The sequence below is a fragment of the Bos mutus genome, chromosome 7 (assembly GCF_027580195.1).
Source record: "Bos mutus isolate GX-2022 chromosome 7, NWIPB_WYAK_1.1, whole genome shotgun sequence".
Taxonomy (NCBI): Eukaryota; Metazoa; Chordata; class Mammalia; order Artiodactyla; family Bovidae; genus Bos; species Bos mutus.
The window spans coordinates 61,789,321-61,813,304 of NC_091623.1; the positions used below are offsets into that span (position 1 = coordinate 61,789,321).

The 23,984-nt window shown below is 51.0% G+C and overlaps 1 protein-coding gene across 1 annotated transcript; it reads left to right on the forward strand.

Annotated features, from left to right (window-relative positions):
* The first annotated feature begins 2,922 nt into the window (after positions 1–2,922).
* Positions 2,923–11,783, forward strand: IRF1 (interferon regulatory factor 1). Its single transcript, XM_005888366.3, has 10 exons — positions 2,923–4,331; positions 5,368–5,459; positions 6,737–6,836; positions 7,633–7,809; positions 7,933–7,982; positions 8,090–8,222; positions 8,414–8,536; positions 8,844–8,893; positions 9,748–9,883; positions 10,198–11,783. The coding sequence occupies exons 2-10, from the start codon at positions 5,373–5,375 to the stop codon at positions 10,308–10,310; spliced, it is 969 nt and encodes a 322-aa protein (XP_005888428.1). The 5' UTR covers positions 2,923–4,331; positions 5,368–5,372; the 3' UTR covers positions 10,311–11,783.
* The last annotated feature ends 12,201 nt before the right edge of the window (positions 11,784–23,984 follow it).

Below are 23,984 nucleotides of genomic sequence, written 5' to 3' on the forward strand. Positions count from 1 at the left end.
GCTTTGGGGACTGTGCCCTCTTCTCTGGGTAGCAGGCCCTACAGGGGCTCAGGACTGCATTACTCTCAAAAACCTACTTAAAGCCTTGCTGGGTCCTGTACTTTAGGACTAACTAGAACCCACCGGGGGTGGTGAACACTGAGAGCCTCGGAGAGCCTGAGGGAGGGGACTGGGGGCATGATTTGGTCCATCAAGGAAAAGGTTTCCAGAGAAGTGATCTTGCCTTCAGCAGCCTGATTGCAGAGGCCATCTCAAAGGTGGCTCTGCCAGCCAGTCAGCCTCATCTGGCAGCCCAGAAAACTCCAGACCCTAATACAGAACAACTGCAATAAATGTACCCTTATTGAGTGACGGTATAGATGGAAGGTATCCTTGAATGAGACCCTGCTCCGGAGCTAACTCCAGCTGCAATGTGAGGAACCCTGCAGAAAACCCTCAGGTCTCTTGCAGAAAAACCACAGACTTTGGGACTTCCCTGGTGGTCCAGTGGTTAAGACTCTGCACTTCCACTGCAGGGGGCATGGGTTTGATCCCTGGGAACTAAGATCTTGCATAATGTTCGGGTGGTTAAAAAAAAAACAAAACAACAAATGCAGACTTTGTTCTACAGAAAGTCACCACCCAGAAGGTGATAAGTAGAAGAGAAAAGACAACACGAAAGTTGAGGGCTAGGGGGTTTTGAGGAGGGGAAGGATTTCTGGTTGGCTGCTTTGGAGGTGCTTCATAGAAGACCAGGCATTTGCTCTGGGCCTTAAAACAGAGACTGAAATTGAAGTGGGGGGAGTGGGGGAGCAGCAGGTAAGGTGAGTGATGCTAAGTATCCTAGGAAGTCAGGGATGAGGAGCAAATGGAAAGAGCAAAGACAGGGGAAAAATACAAAGTGTGTTCAGAGAATGGAAATACAGTGAAAGGTTCATGCATTACTGTGAATACATGTCATTTGACTAATGTCTTACACTTGAGAAAGGAGTTTGATAGTCTATATAATTTCTTTCATCTTTGTAACAATTAGGACAGATGTGCAGAGAGTGCTTCTATTTTACAGATGAGAAAACTGAGATCCAGAGGACAGTAACTTGCCTGAGGTCACACAGCAAAGTGGCAAAAAGCACAAGAATGGAACGTCACAACTCAAATTCTGTGTTCTCTTTCCATGGCCCTATAGTCCAAGGGTAGGGGAGTTGTGGGACAGAAGGTTGGAATGGGACGCTTGGGACCACAGTCAGCAGTGAATTGAATGTGGGGCTGAGGAGTCTAAGGGAACTCACAAAGCTCCCATGTGTACCCTGAATGTTAGGGAGATCATCAAAGTTACAGAAATAATCCTAGAGCAGAGGTGCCTGGAGGGCAGGCCAGAAAGGGAGGCAGTCCCAAGGGGAGGCTGTGGCAACAAGAGTCTGATCCTCAAATGTGAAAGCAGGACTTGATGTACAGAAGAAAGACCCAGAGGACTAGGTGAGGCCAAGAGGGGAGGAGGATGGGAAAGACTTCATCAGAGAGGGAGCTGGAACTAGGAAGAAATCTGCTCTGGGCAGTGTGGAAAGGGGAGGCCAAGAGTTCTGTTTGCTGTGTGTGGAATCTGTGGATAGGTTTGTAGGGGAGCAGCCAGAAGGCAGCCACAGTGTGGTTTTGGAGGTCACCTGCCCAAAGGGGATGGCTGGAAGTACAGAAGAGTATTTTGAGTCAGAAATGTGGAAAGGCCAGCCCTGAATTACTAACAGAAACCTAAAAAGGACAAAACGCATCTGTCCAGCTTCCCAAGGAATGTGTGATGCATCTTAGAATTGGATTCATCAAGAACAGTTACAATAAAAATGTGAGATGCTTAAACAGGGGTTAGCTTTTATTTCACTGATTTGGAGTATAGCACCCCCAATCATAATAAGCATCAAGAATATGAAAGAATCCCTACAGTTAAAAGTTAAAAAAAAAAAAAGCAAAGATCACTTCAAAAATGTAAAATGACAATTTCACTGGTAAATACTAACACTGGGGAATTTCTCCTTAGCAAAAAAATGATTGGTGTGTGCAAAGATTTAGCTACACAGTGCTGTCTGTATTATGAAAAAATGGAAATAACCTAAATGTCCTACAATAGGGGATTAATTGGGTAAATTTTTATTTATCCTTATGGTAGAATAATATATACCCATTACAAATGATATTGCAGAAGTACGTTTCATGACACAGAAAGACGCTCATTATAGATGTATACATACAGATGATTATGAATTAAAATTTTTATTTTAAAGCACACTTTACTCTCTCCTGTTGCCTTCCCAAGGTCAATGTCACTCTGCATTTTCCAGCAGCTATGTCAGTTTCCTAGGGGTAGGACAAGCACTCATTTGCTGCACAGAAAACAGATTTAGCAACTCAGGAGCCACTTGTTTTCTTCTCTTCTTGCTCCAAAGATCTTGGTTTCTGTAGAGCATTCCCACTCCCTTCTGTCATTTAAAGCACCCCAACCCTTCTCCCCCTTCCAGGGCCTCAGCACCTTCCATCTGCTTAACACCCAGGTAGTCTCATTCCTCACAGTTTCTCCTGTCTCTCTGCCTCTCAGCTCCCTCGCCCATCAGTATCTGGGAGACAGCTCTGACCCATTCCTACTGGTTTCCTGGGAACCAAGTGTGGCCTTAGTCACAGCATCAGATTCTGGTGTACCAGAATTGGATTAACCCATCCATTTCCTCTGTGGGAGGAAAGCTGTAGTGTGACTGACAGGTGAATGGTGCATCCACGTGTCTGTTTATAGCCTGCAACACTGCAGCTGGGTGCTGCTATGGAGGGAGAGCTGGGATGACAGGAAAGACACACCAACCTGACCTGGAAGAGAGATTTACTTCTGAGTCAGCAGCTTTGGGGAGATGAAGAAAGAAGCCTGCTGGCCAGAGCTCTGGAGAGAAAAATGAACATTCAACCCGGCCTGTAGGTGTACAAGTAGGGCAAGGTCTAGTTGTAAGCACAGGAGTTCGATAGCTATCATTTCCAAAGCACCTGGGACCTGGGCTCCCCAACCCTTTAGCTAGACTCATGGCCTTGATCAACGTAAGCAACTACCCCCATTTGCCCAGAATCTCTCTGGACCAAGCCCTGAGGCCCCAGAAACTAAACCAGTGCTGCCAGGGAAGACTGTCATGAGAGGGCCAAGGGAGTCTGTGGAGGTGGCCTAAGGCAGGAGTGCTAGGAGGAACCAAGGCTACCCCACCCCCACCGCAACTCAGCAGTCCTGGCTTCTCTGAAACCCTTCTCTCCTTCCCTAAGGCCAGCAGTGGGGCAGTCCCAAGGATGTAGATGGAGAAGCGGAAGAGGTCTCTCCCTGGTCACAGACTCTGGCAGGGGCCTCGAAAACCACGCATCATCTGCTGCCCAAGTAGGGCATGATGTTTCACAGACATCCTCTCTCTGTCACGGTAAAGCAGCAAAGTAGGGCTACTGTTTTGGAGTTGAGGAAACTACAGCTGCCAAACTGGGATTTCTTCTCGTCTTGGCAGCCCCACGCAGGGTAGGCTTTCCTTCACTTCCCCGGGGAAGGTGAACCCCCCGGAGGTGGGCCACCCCTCTAAGGTTTGAAGGCTGAAACCCTCCCTGCTTGACACTCATTAACGGGCTTGAGGAAGCAGGTTGGTTTTCAAGGACTCAATCCTCGCGTCCACTCTGAAGAGGACGGCAGGTGCCGGGCTGACCCCCTCACCGGGGCTGGGAAGACAGAGATCCCGGGGCATCCCCAGGAAAGAAGGGCAAGGAGATGGCCTCAGGAGCTAGCAGGCTGGGTGAGCGCCGAGAGAGGGGAGCAACTGCGGGCCGGGGGCGTTCGACTTTCCAGGAGCGCTTTCTCCCGGGTGCGCTGGTATGGGGGTGGAGTGGGAGCCGGCGGGGCGGGCCCGCGGTCGCCCCGGGGCGGCGGCGCCAGGCCGGAGGGGGTGGGGAGGGGCAGCCGCCCTGTACTTCCCCTTAGCCGCTAGCTCTACAACAGCCTGATTTCCCCGAAATGATGAGGCGGCGCTGGCCAATGGGCGTCCTCTCGGCTCTTTAGGAGGCGGGGCCCGGCCCGGGCTGGGGGAATCCCGCTAAGTGTTTAGATTCTCCGCGGCGCCGCGGTTCAGGCAGAGCGCGCCACTCCTTCGTCGAGGCAGGACGTGCGCCCAAGTCGGGCTAGCAGAGGCCAGCGAGAGCCGTGCCAAGTCAAGGCCAGCCGTGACCAGCGGCTCCGCCACCTGGGCATCCTCTGCCTTCTCCCTGTTCCCACTTGAATCGCGCTCATAGCGCCCGCAAAAGCAGTCCTCGCCGGGATCCTCGGTTGCTGCCGTCGGGTAGCGCTTGCTGTCGAGGTGAGCTCGCCTTCGCCGCAGGGGGCAACGGTGGCATCGGACAAAGGCGCGCTCGGGGCACCAGGAAGTGGGGGACGAAAACCCTTGCCGGGAGAGTGACGGGCGCGCGGCGTTGCCTGGGCCCCCGCGCGGGCTCGGGAGGGCGCTGGAGGAGCCGCAAGCAGCTCCGCGGGGAGGGCGAGTAGCGGCGTGGACCGCCCACCCCGCCGAGGTTGCCCGTGCCTGGCCGCTGTCGCAGACCTGTGCGCGAAGCCGCTGGCGGCCTCTGGGTGGCCCTCTGTGTTGGTTGCACGCATCCAAGGGCTGTGCGGGGGATTCGACTGTATATCAGCGCGTGGGCGCCCTTTGCTCCCTGCGCTGGCTTTTCGGCGGTTCCAGCTCAGGCCCAGCCCCCAGGTTTCAGGCTATCTCTGCAGGTGGCGGGGCTGGGGCCGGCTGCGCTGGGTGGTTGGAGGACCTCCCGGGACCGCGGGAAGAGGCGCCACAGGTGTTCTTTGGGCCACTTTGCCCACGGAGGGCAACCAGGGCGAAATTGTTAGCGTACGGGCCTTGGCACTGTGGCTGTCAGGGAGGCATAGATAGATTGGGGGGTAGTGGTGACGAGGATGCAGGGTGACTGTCCATTAGGGAAGGTGCACGGCTAGTGACAACCAACTCAAACAGGGAAATTTCTTGGCATCAAGCAAAAGAAGCCCCTCTCTTCCCAAATAATTTGAATTTGGGGAGAAAAGTTCTAGTATTTAGATATCTGTGTGTTTTCTCTCTTTTCCTTAACATAAATCTTGAAAGTATCACTTGGCATGTCTGTCTCCTCCCAAGACTGTCTAGGAGGGGCTGAGGGAAGGAGTGTGTTGCTCAAGATGCTGAAAAGATTTGGAGGGAGGTTTTATTAGAAAGTCCCCTTCTGCATGATTGTAGTACTTGGTATCTAGAGGAGGGCAGGGGAGGGTAACTGAATGACCTGGGGTGGGGCTGGGTAGTGGCCAGGGAGTGCTCAACAGACTCCAAACAGGAGCCTTCTGTCTTCTTTTCACAGCCAACATGCCCATCACTCGGATGCGCATGAGACCTTGGCTAGAGATGCAGATTAATTCCAACCAAATCCCAGGGCTGATCTGGATTAATAAAGTGAGTGTTACTCTTTGGATTTTTCTGCCACTGTTTTAACCTATGTTCTTCAGGGGTCCAAAGCTTCAGATGCAGTTCAAAAAGGAAAGTGATAGGGAGTAGGTAGATGTATTTCCCAGTGGATCCTGCAGGGAGTGTATAAGACCCAGCCCAGGCAGGGCCCCACTGGCTGCCTTCTGCCCACCTCCCTTCTTGAGGTATACATGGGGCATCCACCTGACAGTTTTCCAGCAGCAAGATTCTCCCAGCATCTGCAGAGCCAGAGTTCTGGCCTGTACTGAGGGAGACCTCTACAGGCACACACAGCCTTCTAGAGGGCTCCACTTGGGCAGATAGGAGACAGAGAAGTGGGCACTGCTGGCAGGAAGAGGTGGCTGACCCAGCAGGTGACCCAAGAATTAACCTTGCACCAGTTGTCTAGACCCAAGAGGTCTCTTGCTGTTGCAAAAAAGAACAGACCCTGAAGGCTTAGTAGTACTACTAATAATAGCTAATGCTTACTATGCTCACTTACTAGGAGTGAGCATGGCACCATGTTAAGTATGTTACTTACACTGTGTCATTTAATCCTCAAAGTAGCCATGCGAGGAAGATTTTACCAGTATCTCCATTTTCAGATGAGGAAACAGGCACTGAGAGGTAGATTATGAGAGCACACATTTAAACCTGAGCAACCTGACTCAAAAATCCATACTGTGAACCACCAGTAATGAGAACAGTGGGACCTTAGCTTTTATATTTGTTACTGGGTTGTTGTTGGTTTTTTTTCCCCCCATTTCATGGAAACTAGTGAGGGATAAAGAAGTACAGTGTCAATGCCAGGGTCACACAGGTAGTCATCATCCAAGTCTGGTCCTGGGCTCCTGCAGGTATATGACCAGAACCCCCTTTGTAGGAGCCAGTGCTCACAGTTGTTCTGAGAAGCCCCATATAATGGACTGAGTTCTCACTTCCATGTTGGTGCTGACAAGCCAGAGAGAAGCATCCAGGGGTCCTCTGTATGGGTCCTAGCACATCTGTAATGAGCAGAAGGAGGTCTTTGCTGACCTGATGATGCCATAGCTCATCAGAACCCAGAGCCTCTTTTCAGAGATCCAGAGGGATGGACCAGTCTGTTTAGGCCATTGTCGGGATGGGTCAACCCCAGCCAGATGTCAGGGTGAAAAAGGGAAGTCAGTCTTTTCCCAGACCTGGGGGGCTGGGCAGATTAAGGCCAAAAACCTGCGGTCTCTGAGCTGACACAGCTTTGTGTGTACATGTGCTTGTGTGCTGTATAGGAGGAGATGATCTTCCAGATCCCATGGAAGCACGCTGCGAAGCATGGCTGGGATATCAACAAGGATGCCTGTCTGTTTCGGAGCTGGGCCATTCACACAGGTGAGTGTGCTGGACTCTAGCTTAAGAGGAGCTGGAAAGAGAGAAAGGGAGGCACTTCTGTTAACACAGAGGATCTTCACTGGGGTCTCTGAGTTCCCTGAGATGTATATAATTCAGGGTGGGCAGGGAGCAGGTCTTTGTTTTGGGGGAGAGGTTCATCATTTCAGCAAGTTCACAAAGGAATTTATAAAGCCAAAATCTTTAAAAGTATGGCTTCATGGAGTTTGTGGCTGAATTAAAGTTCTTCCTGGCAAAAGCAGTGGCAAGCATGGACACTGAAAAAGATCCAGGCCTTCCTTTTTCTTGATGTTGACTAATGGTCATGGGCCCATCTGGTTGGCAGCCTCCTTTTATCCTTCCAGGAAGGGGCTCCTGGCCCATCTTGGACCACTCAGTCCACCTATCAGTAAATATTCTTTGTTGCCTACTCTGTGTCCTCTCCCATGTTTGGAACTATCAGACAAGCACCAGTCCCTTCATTCTGGCTGCTGACAGCCAAAGAGAGACTGCCTTGATCTGGGACAAAGATAGCACTTTGGGCTTGGGCTCTCTAGTGCTTCTGGGTAGGCCTTTCCCAGAGGCTTGCTGGGTGTATCAAATGCCCAAGTCTGGGCATTTGAGAAGCCCAGGGCCTGCACCAGTGTCATCCAGGAATACCTGCTGGTTTGATCATTGTGGATCTCTGGCAGCATGCAAGCTTTAGGGGTACTCTTGTCTTTGTCCTTCCGAGCCAGGGCACAAATGAGGATTCCCACCTAGAGCCCTGATGATCCTCTCCACCTTTCCTGCCCACTAGGCCGATACAAAGCAGGGGAAAAGGAGCCAGATCCCAAGACCTGGAAGGCCAACTTTCGCTGCGCCATGAACTCGCTGCCAGATATTGAGGAGGTGAAGGACCAGAGCAGGAACAAGGGCAGTTCAGCTGTGAGGGTGTACCGGATGCTCCCACCCCTCACCAAGAGCCAGAGGAAAGGTACCCAAAGGGCTCTGGGTCCTGGGGAAGCCCTCAGGGAGAGAGGGAAGGAGGAGGAAGGGCAGCTGGGGCCGGCATGCTTGCCTCTACCAGGGCTGGGCTGACAGCCTGTCTGCCCCACAGAGAGAAAGTCCAAGTCCAGCCGAGACGCTAGGAGCAAGGCCAAGAAGAAGGTGAGTGTGATCCTAAGCACTTAGCCTTTGGTCTCCTGAGGGTCAGGGTGGGTAGTGAAAGGAGTGCCACCGCAAGCCTGGGCCTAAGCGTCTTTCTCCTTCTACAGCCATATGGGGAATACAGCCCCGATACCTTCTCTGATGGACTCAGTAGCTCCACCCTGCCTGATGACCACAGCAACTACACAGTTCGCAGCTACATGGGGCAGGACCTGGACATCGAACGGACTCTCACTCCAGGTGAGGAGGGCTGGGTCTGTCAGGGGACCGTGTAGACTGGTGGGAAGGCTCTTGCTCTTGGATCTAGCAGGCACTGAGCTTGTGGGTGGTGGCCTGTTGGAGCAGGCTATGAGTGGGGGCGGGGGGTGCTGGGTATCCTGGCAAACTAAGACAGCACACAGCTCTGACCCTCGGTTTCTGTTGTCCTGAAGCGCTGTCACCGTGTGGCGTCAGTAGCACTCTCCCTAACTGGTCCATTCCGGTGGAAATTGTGCCAGACAGCACCAGCGACCTGTACAACTTTCAGGTGTCGCCCATGCCCTCCACCTCTGAAGGTTCGTGCTTCTGGGGCCTGGCCTTCCTGTTGGGGTCCAAGGAGGGGTTGGAACTCCACTTGGCACTGAGCTGACTGGTGGGCTGGAGAGGAGAGGGAAGAGGTGGGAAGAGGTGTGGCTTCAGGGTTCAAGAGGCTGAGTCACCGGGACAGCGTTTTCCTCTGTGATCTTCATGGCAGGCAGACATCTGCTGGGAGGCCAGTGTGTGTGTGCGCGTGTGGGAAGGGGCAGGGGGACCGGGTGGGCTAGCACTTCAGGGTGAGCCTGGCTGACCTCAGCTAACCTCTCTGCTGTTCCCCATCCACAGCTGCAACAGATGAGGACGAGGAAGGGAAATTAACTGAGGACATCATGAAGGTAAAAGCCCCTTCCTTCCTCCTTTGGTGCCCTTTAGAGGTGGCTCCTTCTCAGTGAGGGCTTCCAAACTGGAGGGTAGGCAGCTGCTGCTGCTGTTGTGACCTGCTGGCTTGCATAGTCCAACAGGTGTCACGTCCATATGGTTGGGGACCACTGACCTTTTTGGCTGATGGGAAAGAAACACTGTGGGAATGAGGGGAGGAGGGAGGCTGGGTTTCTGACATGCTGTCCTAAAGCAGGCCTCAGATAGCTCTGACTCAGCTCCTATCAGTGCTGGGTCCCTGGCCCGCGTCCTCCGCCCCAACACGCCCCAGTCCTGTTAGTTTGGGAAATGCACATCAGGTTTCAATAATCACCCTTTGGGATCTATAACATGATGGCTTTTTTTTTTTTTAAGCAAATTATTCTCCAGGTTTTTTTCTGCTTCAGTTTTTAAAATAAATACAAAAAAGTTTTTGTAGTAGCTGTACCCAGGCTGTGTTCCTTCAGCACAGAAAATGGAGATATGGGCATAATTCCCTATCTCTAGCTGAAATTTCAAGGCATCTTTTCTTAGCATGTTAACCATTGCTGTAAGCCACCCTCCCAGTTGATATGTCCTTACCCTTTAGAGAGGGAGATCTTGGAGATTCTATGCCAGAAGGTAGATGTGGGGATGTTAGCCCAGGGTCCCAGGGCAGACCCTCACCTCCAGGCCTTTATCCTAACTGCACTCCACATATGTATCCGTCTGAGAATATGAAAATAGCCAAGGACCTGATCCTGGCTGAGAAGCTTTGGCTCACTGGGGGCAGGGCCAGAGGGTGAGTCTGTACTGGAAGTGACCTGATGGCTTCTTATTTATCTGTCCCCAGCTCTTGGAGCAAACAGGGTGGCAGCAGACAAGCGTGGATGGGAAGGGGTATCTGCTTAATGAACCTGGGGCCCAGCCCACCTCTGTCTATGGAGAGTTCAGTTGCAAGGAGGAGCCAGAAGTTGACAGCCCTGGGGGTAAGAAGACCCTGGATCCATATGGTTTCTCAAAGATGGGAAACCCATGGAGGTGGTGGGGGAGACTTGGGGGCAGGACGAGATAGCAGCAGAGGTGAAGCGTTCTTCTTAAATCCATCTGGGTACAGACAGCTTGCAGACTGGCTGTGGCTCCCAGGCCCTCAGGTTTGCCTAAGATGAGGCTGCCGAGGGGTCGACAGCAGGAGCTGCTGTGTCTGTGCCTTCCAGGAATGGGCTGGAGGGTTGGTGGGGTTGGGGAACACACCTGCCTCCTCACCCCCCAGTCCTCACACAACCTTCTTTATATCTTCTAGGTTATATTGGCCTGATATCTTCAGATATGAAGAACATGGATCCCAGCTGGTTGGACAGCCTGCTCACCCCAGTCAGGCTGCCCTCCATCCAGGCCATTCCTTGCGCACCATAGATGGGCCCCCTGACCCCCTTTGACTCCTTTAGGCGACAGGGCCTGGCATCATGGTGGCTGTGGTGCAAAGAAGCAGGAATGCTGCGGCCCCTTGATATGATGAAGTGTGACCCCACTGCTGACCAAGGATGGGTCTTTCCGCCTCGGGACAGCGGCCTCTTGCAGTCCGGCAGGGCAGGGTCTGGACTCATCTTGTGGGGTGAAGCTGGCCCTGCCTCCGGGGAAGATGGAGTTCTGAGACTGGTGTGTCAGGTGGCAGTCTCAGACAGGAGTCAGCCTCCAGCTTTCCCCTTGGAGCCCCACTGCCTGGAGAGGGTTTTGCTATTCCTGAGCTGGCCCGAGAGAACGGACCAGTGACCTCAGAAAACATGGCACCACCTCCAGGGCTGGCTCTGCACTAAGAGACAATTGCACTAAGTGAATCCTGTTTCCAAAATAACCGCCTCCCTTCCTAGATGAGCCCTGGGGACTGTTCCAACGCCAGTGAAATGTGAAGGAAGAATGGGGTCCCTGTGGGACAGTGCCCCCTCTGCCTCAGAGGAGCTCTGCCCTGCTCCCTGCCTAGGCTGAGGGGCTTGTGAAAAAACCTGGCACTTTTTCTTGTGGACCTTGCCACATTTCTGATCAGAGGTGTACACTAACGTTTTCCCAAGCTCTTGGCATTTGCATTTATTTATACTGTGCCTTGCCCTGCACCCACATGCCCCCTCAGGCAGGCCCCGGCAGCCCCCAGCAGGCCCAGGGAGGCAGGCGTGAGCGCCTTGGTGTGATTTAAAATTGGAAGTATCATCTGACCACTAAGTCATGTGTGACCACACATGTACATGTATGTAAATATGTACATTTGTCTTTTTATAAAAATTGTATTGTTTATAAGGGTTGTGGCCTTTTATTTAGAGATAAATCATAGGTGATTTTACTTTTTATAGATACATTCTGATGGATTCATTGTTGGCATCTTGCCTGAGCTTACCTTTGGGATGAGTGGTAACACACCTTTTGTGAAATCCTTTCAGCTGTGGTCATGGAGAAGAGGGCAGGAGAAAGGACAGTTGTGCCACAGGGATATGTTCATGTAAATACAGTCATTGCCCTTGGCTGTATAGGTAGAGCTATGAGTTGACTTGGGGCCTGGGGCCCAAGGAGTGTTAGGTTTTGAGTTCTTCTGATGAATGTGCCATAAACTCCAATGTTTTGCTATAAACTCAAATGCAAGTGTACTCAGGTGCTACTTCACAAAGGTATCAGTTGGCACAGCATGGTCACCATCAGAACAGACCCCAGCCCCATAAAGATCCCTGAGGCCTTCCATGCTGAGCATAACATAACTTGCTGTCTGTTTTCTGCAGTGATGGGAATGTTCTCTGCGCTGTCCACTACAATAGGTAGTGGTGTAGTCACGTGTGCTAAATCAAACACTTGAAATGTGACCAGTACAATGGAGGAACTGGATTAAAAAAATTTTTTTTTGGCTGTGCTGCTCACATGCAAGATCTTGGTTCCTGGACCCAGGATAGAACGGATGCCCCCTGCAGTGGAAGTCTGGAGTCCTAATCACTGGACACCAGGGATTTCCCTGGGTTTTTAAAGTTTCATTTAATTAGTTAAAATTCAAAAAGCCACACATGGCCAGTGGCTACCATATTGAATAGTACAGGTAGATACTGGATTGGGAGCAGATTTGAGGGGGAGGGGCTGGGGTGGCTGGAGGACACTGGGGACTGGGGCTTGGGACTATTCACCTGACTGTTCAAAAGTATTTTACTGTTTTGACAGCCAATAAAAACTGGTGCTGAAAATCAGCCCTGCAGTGTACTATGAAACAGCTCCATGCACAAATGTGTTAGGAAAACCTTGGATAAACTTACATGAAGCAGACATCCTTATTCCACATCTTTTCAGGGTTCTGGCTAGGCTAACACACACAGAATCTGAAGAATCAGGACAGTGTTTCTGAAATCTGCAGGTTGGGAATCACTGATACAAGGCAATGAAGGACCAAGTCAGAGTGAAGAGTCAGAGGTCTGGAAATGGGCTTTTCTCATTTCTCTCTGCAGGCTGGCTCTGGGGCTAAACAGCACCCAGTAGTAGGCAAGCTGGCCCAGGAAAGCCAGCAGGCATCACTAGTATCCTCCAGGGAATGAGGCCATGGCAGTGAAGGGGTTGCTCAGGAAAATCAAGCCCTGTGGACACATCTTCCATATTCTTGGTCCAAGAAACCCCTTGTTGGGCCGAGCTGTCTGGAAAGAGTGTGAGAGGGGGAAGTCTGAGTGGGAAAATAAAGAAAAAACTGGAAAATGGGTAAAAGTTCAGTCAGCTGTTCTCTGCAAAGCTTAGGAAGTATTGTTCCTTGAATGGCAGGTGGCCTCCTGCTGGGTGGGCCTTCTACTTGTGGAGGCCTAGACAGACTTGTCTCAAGCCCTGCCCATCAGAAGATCCACCTGGATTTTCCAAGAGTAACATCATCTGGCGACAGAAGGAGAGGAATAAGGCCTTTCCCAGCTCTTCCAGGGCCCAGCCCTTACTGTGAAAAATAGTATTTGGGGAGGCCAGCCTACTGTGGCTTCTAACTGGGGGCTTGGCAAGGTCTAGTGGGTAGCTTTTCCAACTAATGATGGCTGGAAGTAGTGTGAAGCCAGGTAGATCAGACCTAGGAGGGATGTCGGGGAAGGCATGCAACCCAGAGCAAACAGCAGGGACCTCAGACTTAATCCCTGACAGTTAAGTAGGCAGTGGATATGCTGAAGTCCAGGTAGGTATGGAAATCTCTCAAGTTTTAGTACACAAAGTTCATCACTTATAAGTTTCCAAAATGGGAAAGGAATTCCATCAATGCAATGAGCTCCCAATCTCTAGAGCCAAGATGGAGTTTCTAGAGTCCTGGTCTCCAACTCTTCATACCCTAGGCATCTGAGACAACTGGAACCAGCTCCTTGGAATGTCCAGGAGGGACCCCAAAAATATCCCCCTCCCCATCACAAGGGAGCTGGGTCCCAGGGGCCAGACCTGGAGGGGTAGTGTGAGATGGAGCCAGATTTTCCAGGATGGTGAGCTATCTTACCACACCCCACCACGCCTGAGATGGCAGCTGATACTAACTCATTAGCCAAATAGTACCTGAAATGGAGCAACATCAGTATAATCTGTGTCAGATTTGGGAATAATAATTTAAATTCATTCGAAGACCCTGCCAGTGCTTTTGTGGCTTACTCCCAAGAACTTCAGTTGAAGCACTGATGGTAGAGGCTCTTGGCTGAGGGGCTAGGATTTTATAGAAAGATCTGCTTTGCTGGGGTTGTGATAACATCGTTGTCATGAAGGACCACCTTCCAGTGGGATAAACCAGCAAAGTAGGATTCAGGCACACCAGGCAGAACTGCCAAGTCTACAGATGTTCCAGGGCATTTCTGGAATTTCCTCACCTTACTCTGAAGGTGTCACTTTAATTGGGCTGTTACTCATTCAGCTCACTTGGCAACAGAAAGAAAGCTAGCGGCTAATATGCTAGCTTCCTAGAAGACCTTTAGGGAAGACCTGCCAATCATCCCTTCTTGACATATCAGTGTGCAGTATCTCAGTGCACTGTGTGCAAGATAAGCGCTTTCTCAGATCTTTCTGGAAGTCTTGGGTGGGGACTGCCAAAGACAGAACTGAAGTCTTGGAAAAAGTCCTGCGCCTGGTTGGAGGTGGAGTCCCTTCCCCTGGAAGTGATGCCCCCAGGCTGGTGGGGCTGAGCCACACCCAGGCTGTCTGTCATTCTCTGGGAACATTTGGTTTTTTCTACATAGTCTGCACACATCCAAAAATCCCTGTGTTAGCATGGTACGGGATTCCTCAGCAGCCCTGCTGGAGCACCCAGGAAGCTTCTGTCTGTCAGACGTCGTGCCCTTTCTTAATCTGGGCACAACTAACCCTCCCATGACAATGACATTTGAAATTCATCAGAACTCTGCACTCACCTTTCCCACTTGTGCCAGTCAAAGGGGCAGAGGCTTGCAGGGAGAATGAGGAGCTCATGGATTTCTTTTTCCAGGAGTCAAAGTACAGGGCAGAGTGAGGCTTGCCTTTGTCAGCCAGGGCTCGCCTGGGAGGCCAAGTCTAAGGCAGCACGAGGGTACACATGGCCACATGGTCTTTCCAGCTCTAGGCAGCTCCCAAGAGACCCATTTCTGCCCATTTCCTAGGGGTGGGGAGTTGTAGAAGAACCCCCTACTTCTGTAAGGTCAACGGTGAGGCAGGCTGAGGGAGTCTATGCTGAGTTTAATTTAAATTGGGAAGATACTGGAGGCAAGGAGGCCAGGACATGGTGACTGAGTACAAGCGGAGAGACAGACATTTGCCCACTGCAACATCCCTCATCCAGCTCCACAAGCTCAGAGAGGAGCAGAACTGATAAAGGACCTCAGAGTCTGGCTAGGTAATGACAACATGCCCTGAGTGCTCACTTTGTACCCGGTACTTGCCAAGCTCCCTGTACGCATCATGGCTCTGGCACCCCACTGCAGCCCCTGTTCACAGACACGGAAACCAAAGCTCAACTGGCACAAGGCGCTTGTCCGGGATGATTCAGCTAATCAGCATGGGGCCTGGACTCCAACCTACATCTGTCTGCCCAGAGCCCAGACTGGTTCCACAGTGTCAGGCTGCCCACAGAGGAGGAAACTGAGACCTCGGGAAGGTGTCTGGGATAGCTTGCCTGGGGCAGCTAGTATCTCATGCAGAAAAATCATTTGTAGACATAGGGAAGGCAGCAGAAGCTGCAGCTGCCCCGACACCGTGTGGGACCCCGTTCTTCAGCTCTCTGCCCCCACCCCAGGCAATGAGGCTGTGGGCCACCAGCCCAGGGGTTGGGGGGGAGGGGGTTGCCCAGTGAGGTGAGGCTTGACTTGGTTCTAAAGGGAAGTGATGCAAATGCCCTGGAGGCCACCTGCAGTTCAGTGGGTGGGGCCCCCAAGGGTGGAACACAGACTGGCCTGTAACTTGGCCTCAGAGCAGGGCTCAACCCTGCAAGTCTCTGTGAACCATCTCCCAGCTCCAGGGAACTCCAGCCTGCTAGGCCTTGGCTCAGCCCTAGCGATCCAAGAGGACTTTTTCAGCTGCGTTTCTGTCTGAGCAAAGCAACCAGGTCTCTCTTGTTCTGTTGTAAATCAGAGCCTTTGCTAAGTCCTTGGGGGCCCTCAGAGATCTGGACTCCGGCTCTGGGTATGAGCCAAGCCTGTCAATGGTGCATCTTAACTCTCAGACATAAGGCTGGGGCCACCCTCTGGCTGTTTTGAGTCTAATCCTGGCTTTGTGACCCCTGAGAAAACCCAGCACCTCTGGCAGCCCTACATCAGCTGGGCTCTCAGATGCACTGGAGAGCTTCCTTCAGGGAAGGCCTCCCCCGCCCTTCGGACCCCGCTGAGAGACAGCCTGGGCGCTGCTCATCTCCATTTCCAGCCGTCTACCTTTGACTGGCCCGGGGCTTTCTCTGTCTCTGCTCTCCCCTTTCCCTTACCAGCCAAGGGGATGTGGGGTATGTGGTTCTACTAGCAACTTCTCCCTCACACTGTCAATCCCAAATCAGCCTGGAGCTATAGGGCAGGTGCACAGCAGTTAAAAATTTCCAGCCACACAATTGCTCAGACTGGTGAAGGGCTATGCTTGGGATCAGAGTTCAGGAGCAAAGTAAGTGGGCCAGGCCATCTGAGTCCTCAGGTGGGGATCGGGGGGAGGGAATTGTGTGTCAGGCTTCTCTGAGAAAGCTGACTTCATGGAACGAGGAAGTTGTGTGGTTGTGTGGAGCTGGTCTTCAGGGATCTAGAGTGAATAGGGAGGGAGAGAGTCATTATGCCAGAAGAGCAATTGCTTTCCTTAAAACTGAGAGAAGTCAAGAAGTCCTTTCATGTCGCCCATACCACGGCGATGGTGAACTGGGGTGGGGCTGCTGCCCTTGCCTGTGGGAGGTGGAATGTGGTTGCCTCTGATGGGGACTCTGAACTCCCCTCCCAGTGCTGCTGCTGAGCTTGCCAGGCGGAGGGGTGTGGCAGAGAGGGCCTGAAGGGTGTTCAAACTTCTAGGACTCAGAACAGCATCTGAAAACAGTTCATCGCCACACTTCTTTCATGAACTGGCAAGCCACTTGAGTTCTCCTCCTAGGAGACCATCTGCCACCCACTTGAGGGGCCTTCCTCAGGACACTCAGGAGGACCCCAGTTTTGGTCTCTGGCCAGACTGAGACACATGCAATGCAGTCTTGGGGCCCTCGCAGATCTGACTGTTCACACAGGCAAAACCTCACCAGCCAGTGCCTCTTCCCTTTCTGTCTGTTACTTCCCCACATGCCCAACCTCTCTGAGCAGACTGGAAGCTCCACCAAGGCAAGCAGCTCATCTCCATATTCTCACAGGAGGAGATTCTGTTCAGGCAGGACTGGCGCTTGAGAACGTTTCTGCAAAATGCTGGGCCAGCAAAGCCCTGCAGTTAGTGTCTGCTCCTGTTCTCTACCCACAGTGCACCTGGGTTGTCTGAGTCCTTCCTTGGGGGACAATCATGGCTGGGAGCAGGGAGCAGGCGGAGAGACAGGGAGGGCACAGAGCGGTGACTAGCTCGGACCCTGCAGGGCAGTCTTGGGCAGAATGGGCCATGACCAGCCAGAGGCCAGAGGCCCCAGAACAAGGGCCACTGTGTCCCACGACATGCGGCACAACCCATCTGTGTCCCTCAGCGGGACTGCTGGAGATGGAAGGCTGAGTCATTAATTACTTTCTTTTATTAAAAATGTACACAAGTAAAAAAGAACATGGTTTAATTGTACAGAGTTAAGAAATACGGATGAGTAAACAGAAACATTAATTAAAGCCACCTGCAATCCACCACCCCAAAGTAATCGGGCTGTTAAATGTCTGGAGACCGGGTGCAAGCCCAGTTTTTCAGTCCCCTGTCCATATATTTAGGAGCTCTGTCCCATGGAGGTACGTGGCATGGGTCCAGGACTGCTGCCTCTGCTGGGAACACTGCAAGCCAGGATCTGTGCTTCCCCAGCACTGGACTGGAGCCTTCACCAGCCCCCAGATCTCTGCTCCCAGACACCAAGCAGAGGCTGGCATCAAAGAGTCCAAAGGGCCAGCCATCCAGGCTGCTGAGGTAATCTAGAGTAGATTAGTAGGGGCAAAGGGCCTTGGAGGCAGAATGACTAAGTATTCTAGTGTGCTCAGGACAGATGAGTTTCACGGGATATGGGAATTTTCAGTGCTAAAACTGAGAAAGTCCTGTCAACTGGGGTAAACTGGTCACCTTACTTGGAGGGCAGCCCTCCTCCTGGGTCTTAGATCCCTGGGGACCTCAGCAGGCAGCCCAGGGACAGAGGCTCCACAGGGCCCATGGCTCCCTCAGGCCCCCACAAAGTTCCAGCCTGAGGCCCAGAGAAGGAGTGGTAAAAGGGAATGAGTAAAGGCAGACAAGTAGGAAGGAAAGAGGCCGGGTAAGCTCTGGCTGTCAAGGGCAGTCAGAGATGCTGAGGCAGAGGGGCTTCAATACTTGGCTGCCTGCCCCTCCAGGCCTGGACCTACCCTTAGACCTCAGCGCCTGAGTGCTCTGCGACAACGCTCAGGCCCCAGTCCTTAGAAGCCCAAGGGTCTTTGCATGGGAGGTGCTCAGCTCCCAGGGCTTCTTCCAGCCCTGCTGCATCCAGCCTTGCACCTCCCCTCCTCCACGTCCACCCTCCCTGGCGCTTCCTACCTAACTCCTCTCTACCTAAGACTGGGAGCAGAGGATGGGAAAAGAGGAATCAAGGACAGGTTGAGCTGAGGGAGAGGACCTAAGCATAAAGGACCTCTCCTCATAAGGGTGGGCACATCCTGACTGTGGTCTGGTCTGGCCTGCTTTCTGTGCCTCAGAACGGGGCCTTTGGAGAACCCAGAGGAGTGGGCAGAATAATGGTCCATGGTGGAATCAAGACGTCCACATCTTAATGCATGCAACCTGTGAATATGTTCTGTTACACGGCAATGGGGAATTATGGTTGCTAATTAGCTCACTTTGAAATAAAGAGATTATTCTGGATTATCTGGATGGGTCTAATGTAATTGCAAGTGTCCTAGCATCTTTAAATGAAGAAGGAGGCAGAAGAGTCAGCATCAGGGAGACAGCATTATGTGAAAGACTTGACCAACCATTGCTGGCTTTGAAGATGGAAGAAGGGGCTACAAGGCAAGGAATGCAAGTGGTCTCTAAAAGCCAGAATGGGCAAGGAAGCCGACTCTCTACTAGAGCTCCCCAGAAAGGAACGCAGCCCTGCTGACACCTCGAGTTTAATTCAGCGAGACCCATTTTGGACTTCTGACCTACAGAAATACAATAAACTTATGTTGTTTTAAGCCACTTAGTTTATGGTAATTTGTTAAAGAAGTAGTACTGGGACACCACCTGAGGGATGTAACTGCTCAGAATCCCTCGGTTAGAGTTACCCTCACAGAGTTCCACAGCCTCTCTGGGAAGGAGCTGACTGTCCTGGGAGACACTGTGATTCTGGAGTCCAGGGCAGGGCATGCGCCCCACGACTGGGTGGGTCAAGAAGGATGCCTTAAGAGTGGTGCCTTTGTGGGACTAGCCTACACGAAGCAGCTGCCTGCCTAAATCCACTCCCCAAACCTCCAACAGTGCTGGCTCTGAGTTGTCCTGAAGAGCTGCCCTGAGGTCAGGCCACCCAGCGGATCCAGCCAGAGCCCACAGCACTTGGCTTAACACTCCCAGGGCGGTATTCTGTGTCCTTTCCACCCATATCGCGCACAGCTCTGTCGGTCTTTGGCCTCACTAAAGGGATTTTCTTTCAGTTTAGCTTAGGACAAGCTAGGACTAGAGAGAAAAAAAAATCACCAAAGTGATTTAAAGTCACCCAGATCTTCATAAAATCCCTGCTTTGCTACTTAGTGGCTGTGTGGCCTCAAATAAGGTGCTAAACCTCTCAGGAGACTGCCTCTTCATCTGTACAATGGGTGAGACAGCCTTTGTCTCATCTTCCTGACCGTGTGTGTGAGTCTCGGGAAAGACAATGCATGAGGAAACGCTGTGCTGCGCAGACTGAGATGCTGTTGTCATTCACGAGCAGTAACTGCAGTAACGATCGCAGCCCCGCAGGCTTCTGTATGGAGTAGGTGACACATCCTGTGTCAGGGAAGGGAGGCTGAGTGCAGACTCATCACCTCTGCCTGCCCGCAGGCAGGAGGCTGCAGCCTGGGCAGGAGAGGAGAGAAGGACTCGTCTTTCTTGGTGCTGCTGCCTCAGAGCTCAGACCGGACGTGAGACGGAGCCACCCTGTACCTCCGGATGTCCTCCCACCACTGCAGACTGGGGCTTTGCACATTTTTTTTTTCTCCTAAGCAAAGTAGTTTTCTAGAATTTCTTTTGCATAAAAAATGGTCCTTCTTTCTCATGAAACACAATTTTACAGAGAAAAGGTGGAACATGAAACTCTACACAATACAGTTCCAATCTAATGAACATATAATGTATAATTTTATACATGGGACACCTACTAGAAGAAATGCATCAGAATACTAATGGTGATATCTTTGGTTAGTAGGACTGTAGGCAGTTATAAGTTCTTCTTTATATTGCTATAACTTAAAAATGCTCAACAATGACCTATAAGTACTTTTACAGTTAGAAAAAAATTATATATATATATATGTACGTATGAAAAATGCCAGGTACTTCCTTTTGTGTAACCACATGCTGGACTGGAAGTCATCTGAGCTGGGTGCTGCAAAGGCAGGAGTCCTGACTCTGGTCCTCGCTGCAGAACCTCAGAGATTCAACTGCTTTCCTTCCCTGGTCTCTGCTGGCCCAGTGAGACTGGATGTTGGACAAGATGCTCTAGGATTCTCTGCAGCTCAATAATTAAAGCATTCATCTTAGTCACATCCATCTCTGCTCCATACCCAGCTTCCAGTGGGCTTCTTCTAGAGAATTCCTTACCACCTCCCTCACCAGCTTCCTTTCCACCAGATCTGCCTGAGGGTCGCTGCCTCCTGGCAATTGTCTGCATCACAGTCTGTGCTTCTCAGAGCCCTGCCCTTCCTTGAAGAACAAAGCCTGGTCAAATCCTAAGCAGCCTGCCAGCCTGCAGTGAACCCTACTCCCCTCCTAACTTGTACATAACAATAGCTACCATTTATTGACCATTAACTTCAGGTCACACAGCAAAAGTGGTCTCATTTAATCCTAGGCCACCAGCAGCTGCAGAGACTAAAATGTGAATGGCACCCCCTGGAGTTGTGCATGCAGGGACCCTATTTGATCATCTTTGTCTCTGAGGGATGGATTGTTATTTCCATTTCACTGAGGAGATAACTGACGCTCAGAGAGGTCAAGTCAACTCATCCATGGTCCCACAGTGGGTCTGTGGCAGAGCTAGGACTTGATCTCTAGACAGTTCAGCTTCAGAGTTTTTTTACTCCCACAGTGGTATCTTCCTCAATACCTCTCACAGTCTATCACTGGAGGGCAAGGAGGATGCATTCTGAACTGAACCCGCAGAGAGCGCCCAAGGAATGTCTGAATGTCACTGATGGTGGTGTGGATCACAGCACATTCAACCATTCAATCAACAAGTCTTCCCAAAGTGTCTGGGAGCTCTCAGGGAGCCACGGACAGGTCTATTCTGTTTACTGTTATATTCCAGCACCTAGCAGAGCCTGGCGTATAGTGCATGCTCAGTAAATGACACTGAAGTTATGTCTGTCCATTCAAATAAAGAAAATAGTAAAGTAAATAATAGGAGCTAATATCTATGGAGTGCCTACCTTTGGCCAACAATCACCTCCACAAGATTTGAGGAGAAATATGACACTGTGACAAGGGTTACAGCTTGGGGCTTTACATCAAAAAGTTGTCATGCAAAGGCCATGAGAATACCAAAGAAAGAAAGACACTCAGCAGTAACCATGAACCTTCCGACCATGTCCGAGGCCACGCCAGCTGCTGTCACCATCACAGATTCGATACACTGACTGTCAAAGCACACAAACTTAAATCTTCCATCTGCAGGCATGTTTCTGCCTGTTCAGACCATGTCTGGATATTTTTATTGCCTCTCCAGACTGGATAACCAGAATACTGAGGGCTATAAGACAAATGATTGTGGAAACTGGTGATATTTAGGTTTGAAAGATAAAAAAAAAACAACGGAGGGCTATCTTTGATACCCAATGGGCTGCTGTTGGGCCAGAGCCCTGGGGCCTCCTGAGGAAGTCTGCTGTAGCTGGCTGGGATGGCTAGAGATGGGCCAGAGAAGCAGGCTGCTTGGCAGGCTGCACCTCTGGAGCCTGATGAGACCTTACTCTCTACAGCATATATTCTATATAAAGGTTTATTAACAGTCATTCATTGCCTACTTCACGGTAGGGAAATGAGGATAAATAAAACAAGCTTGCCACCTTGGAAATGCCAGCACCCCCAGAGGTCGAGTCGGGAAAGCTGCATCCTGTAGCCTTCGACTCTTTGCTGTCTTCCTGGATCCTGAAGGGGTTAGGCATACAGCGGATAATCAACAAATACACACGTCCCTAAAAAGGGGATCCTGGGATGGGAGCTCTGGCTGAATCAACCCTCTATGGGGGCCAAGCAGTCTGGGTCCTGGCTATGGTCTTTGAGTGTGTCCTTCTGCCCATTCAGATCCCCTCAAGTTCAGCCAGGTCTTCACCATGGTGTGATCCAGCCCCTGTTTCCACAACCACTGGCTGCCATGATACGTCAAAGGACATATCATTGTCCAATCCATTGAATATATCATTGTCAATCCTAAACTCCACAATGGCCTTTATTTTCAATTCCTGCCAAGGCTCCTCATCTGCAGTTAACAGCTGTGCTTCAGCAAACAGTGTGGAACTCCTGCATGCTGTTTAAAAAAAAAAAAAAAGGCTCACGTCGGGCAGAGCTCATTCTGCTGCCCTGTCCATTCACTGCATGGTTCAGTGCTAGAACTGACATACACACACTTTTTTTTTTAATTGCAAAACAATAATTACGCAGAAAAAAATGCACAAAGCGCATGTTCAGTTTAATAAGTACAAAATATAAAGCAAATACCTGTATCACTGCCAGGTCAAGAAATAAAATAATGCCAGCACCCTCAAATCACAACCTCAACCCTCCCCTGTGGTCATGACTACACTGACTTTTGTGGTAATTTCTGTGCTTTTTATAGTTTTACCTTCCCTGCACATATCCTTAAACAAACAATACAATTTAGTTTTGCCAGCTGTTAAACTTTCCATGACAGGAATTACACTGTGTGTATTCTTTTGCGGTTTCACTTAAACATTGCTGATGAGAGCCACAGTATTATTGTGGTATTATCATCCAATATTACAGTATCATGGGTCACTGTGGTTCATTCATTTTCACTGCAGGAATATTCCACAGTTTATTTGCATTCTCTAGTGCTGATGGGCATTTGGACTCTTGCTGGTGCTGTGTGACTATTGTGCTGCACACGGGTGAGACTCTGGTTAGAGCAGATTCTGAGAAGTGGGGTTGCTGGGTTATAGGGTTCATGTATTTTCATTGTTACCAGATCATTTACATATTTTCAATTCTGAAAATGTTTCTATCTGGCATAGAGGAAATGAAGGATTCCTGCCCTTGCATCTGACCGGCCCACCTCCTGTCCTCCAAACTTGTCTTGTTCAGCCCAGCCATCCTATCCTCTCTGGCACCCATAGGTCAGGGCCTCTCACAGCAGACTCCTCTCCTGCCTCCCTACTTCAGTGATACAGTTGGGTGAGGGTGGGAGGAGGCTGAGAATGAGGAAGTGGAAACCAAATATGAGGGCCACAGAGAAGTCCAGCCCACAAACCTCAGCGTTTCAGCAGCACACTCGTGGGAGAGGAACGTGCAGGCTGCACACCTCTCAGGCTCCAAGCTCACAGGTGCCAAGGTGCGCCACTGGACAAGCCACCACTTTGCACTAGGTTCCTGCACATAAGTTATGCCACGTAATCCTCACCCCAAACCTTTGAGGTAGGTGTTAGCATCTCATGCCACAGAAGGAGGGACTGAGTCAGAGACATTGAGCAACTGGCAATACAGTACGACAGTTAATAGCGTGGGGTCTGGATTTGTTTAAATTGGGTTTAAATTGTGGCTGTCCTACTTACTGGTGCAACACCAGGCCAGTTACCTCTACTAGCCTCAGTTTCCTCATCTGTAAAATGGGGCTAATTCACTCACCGGGTTATTGAGAGAGCTGAAAGAGATAATGAGTAGAAGGAGCTTAGCAGAGTGCCTGGTGCAAATGAGGAATGGACAGAGCTATGAAATAGGAACTACGGAGTTCCAAGCTAGGAGATGGCGGGAGTGGGAGGAAACAACTCATCCTGGCAAGCTGGGAGCAGGCCATTAAGCTGAGGATGCAGACCAATGCTGTGCAGAGACTCAGTGGCACGCTGGCCCAGTGGACTCTGAAATGTGGGCACCCAGGCAAGTCCTACTGTCTTGGCACCTTTGCCCCGAGCTCTCTACCTATCTGTGCTGCTTCAAAGGGCAGTGATTTGACAGGTAGCAGCTGGATCCCTGCTCAAGAGGAAGTGTCAGCGCTGGCCTGCAGGAAGTCTCATTGGCTAGCAGCAGCAGTGGCAGCCAATGGGCAGCAAAGCCTGTTGCTAGGGTCACTGGTGAACCTTATTTGACAAC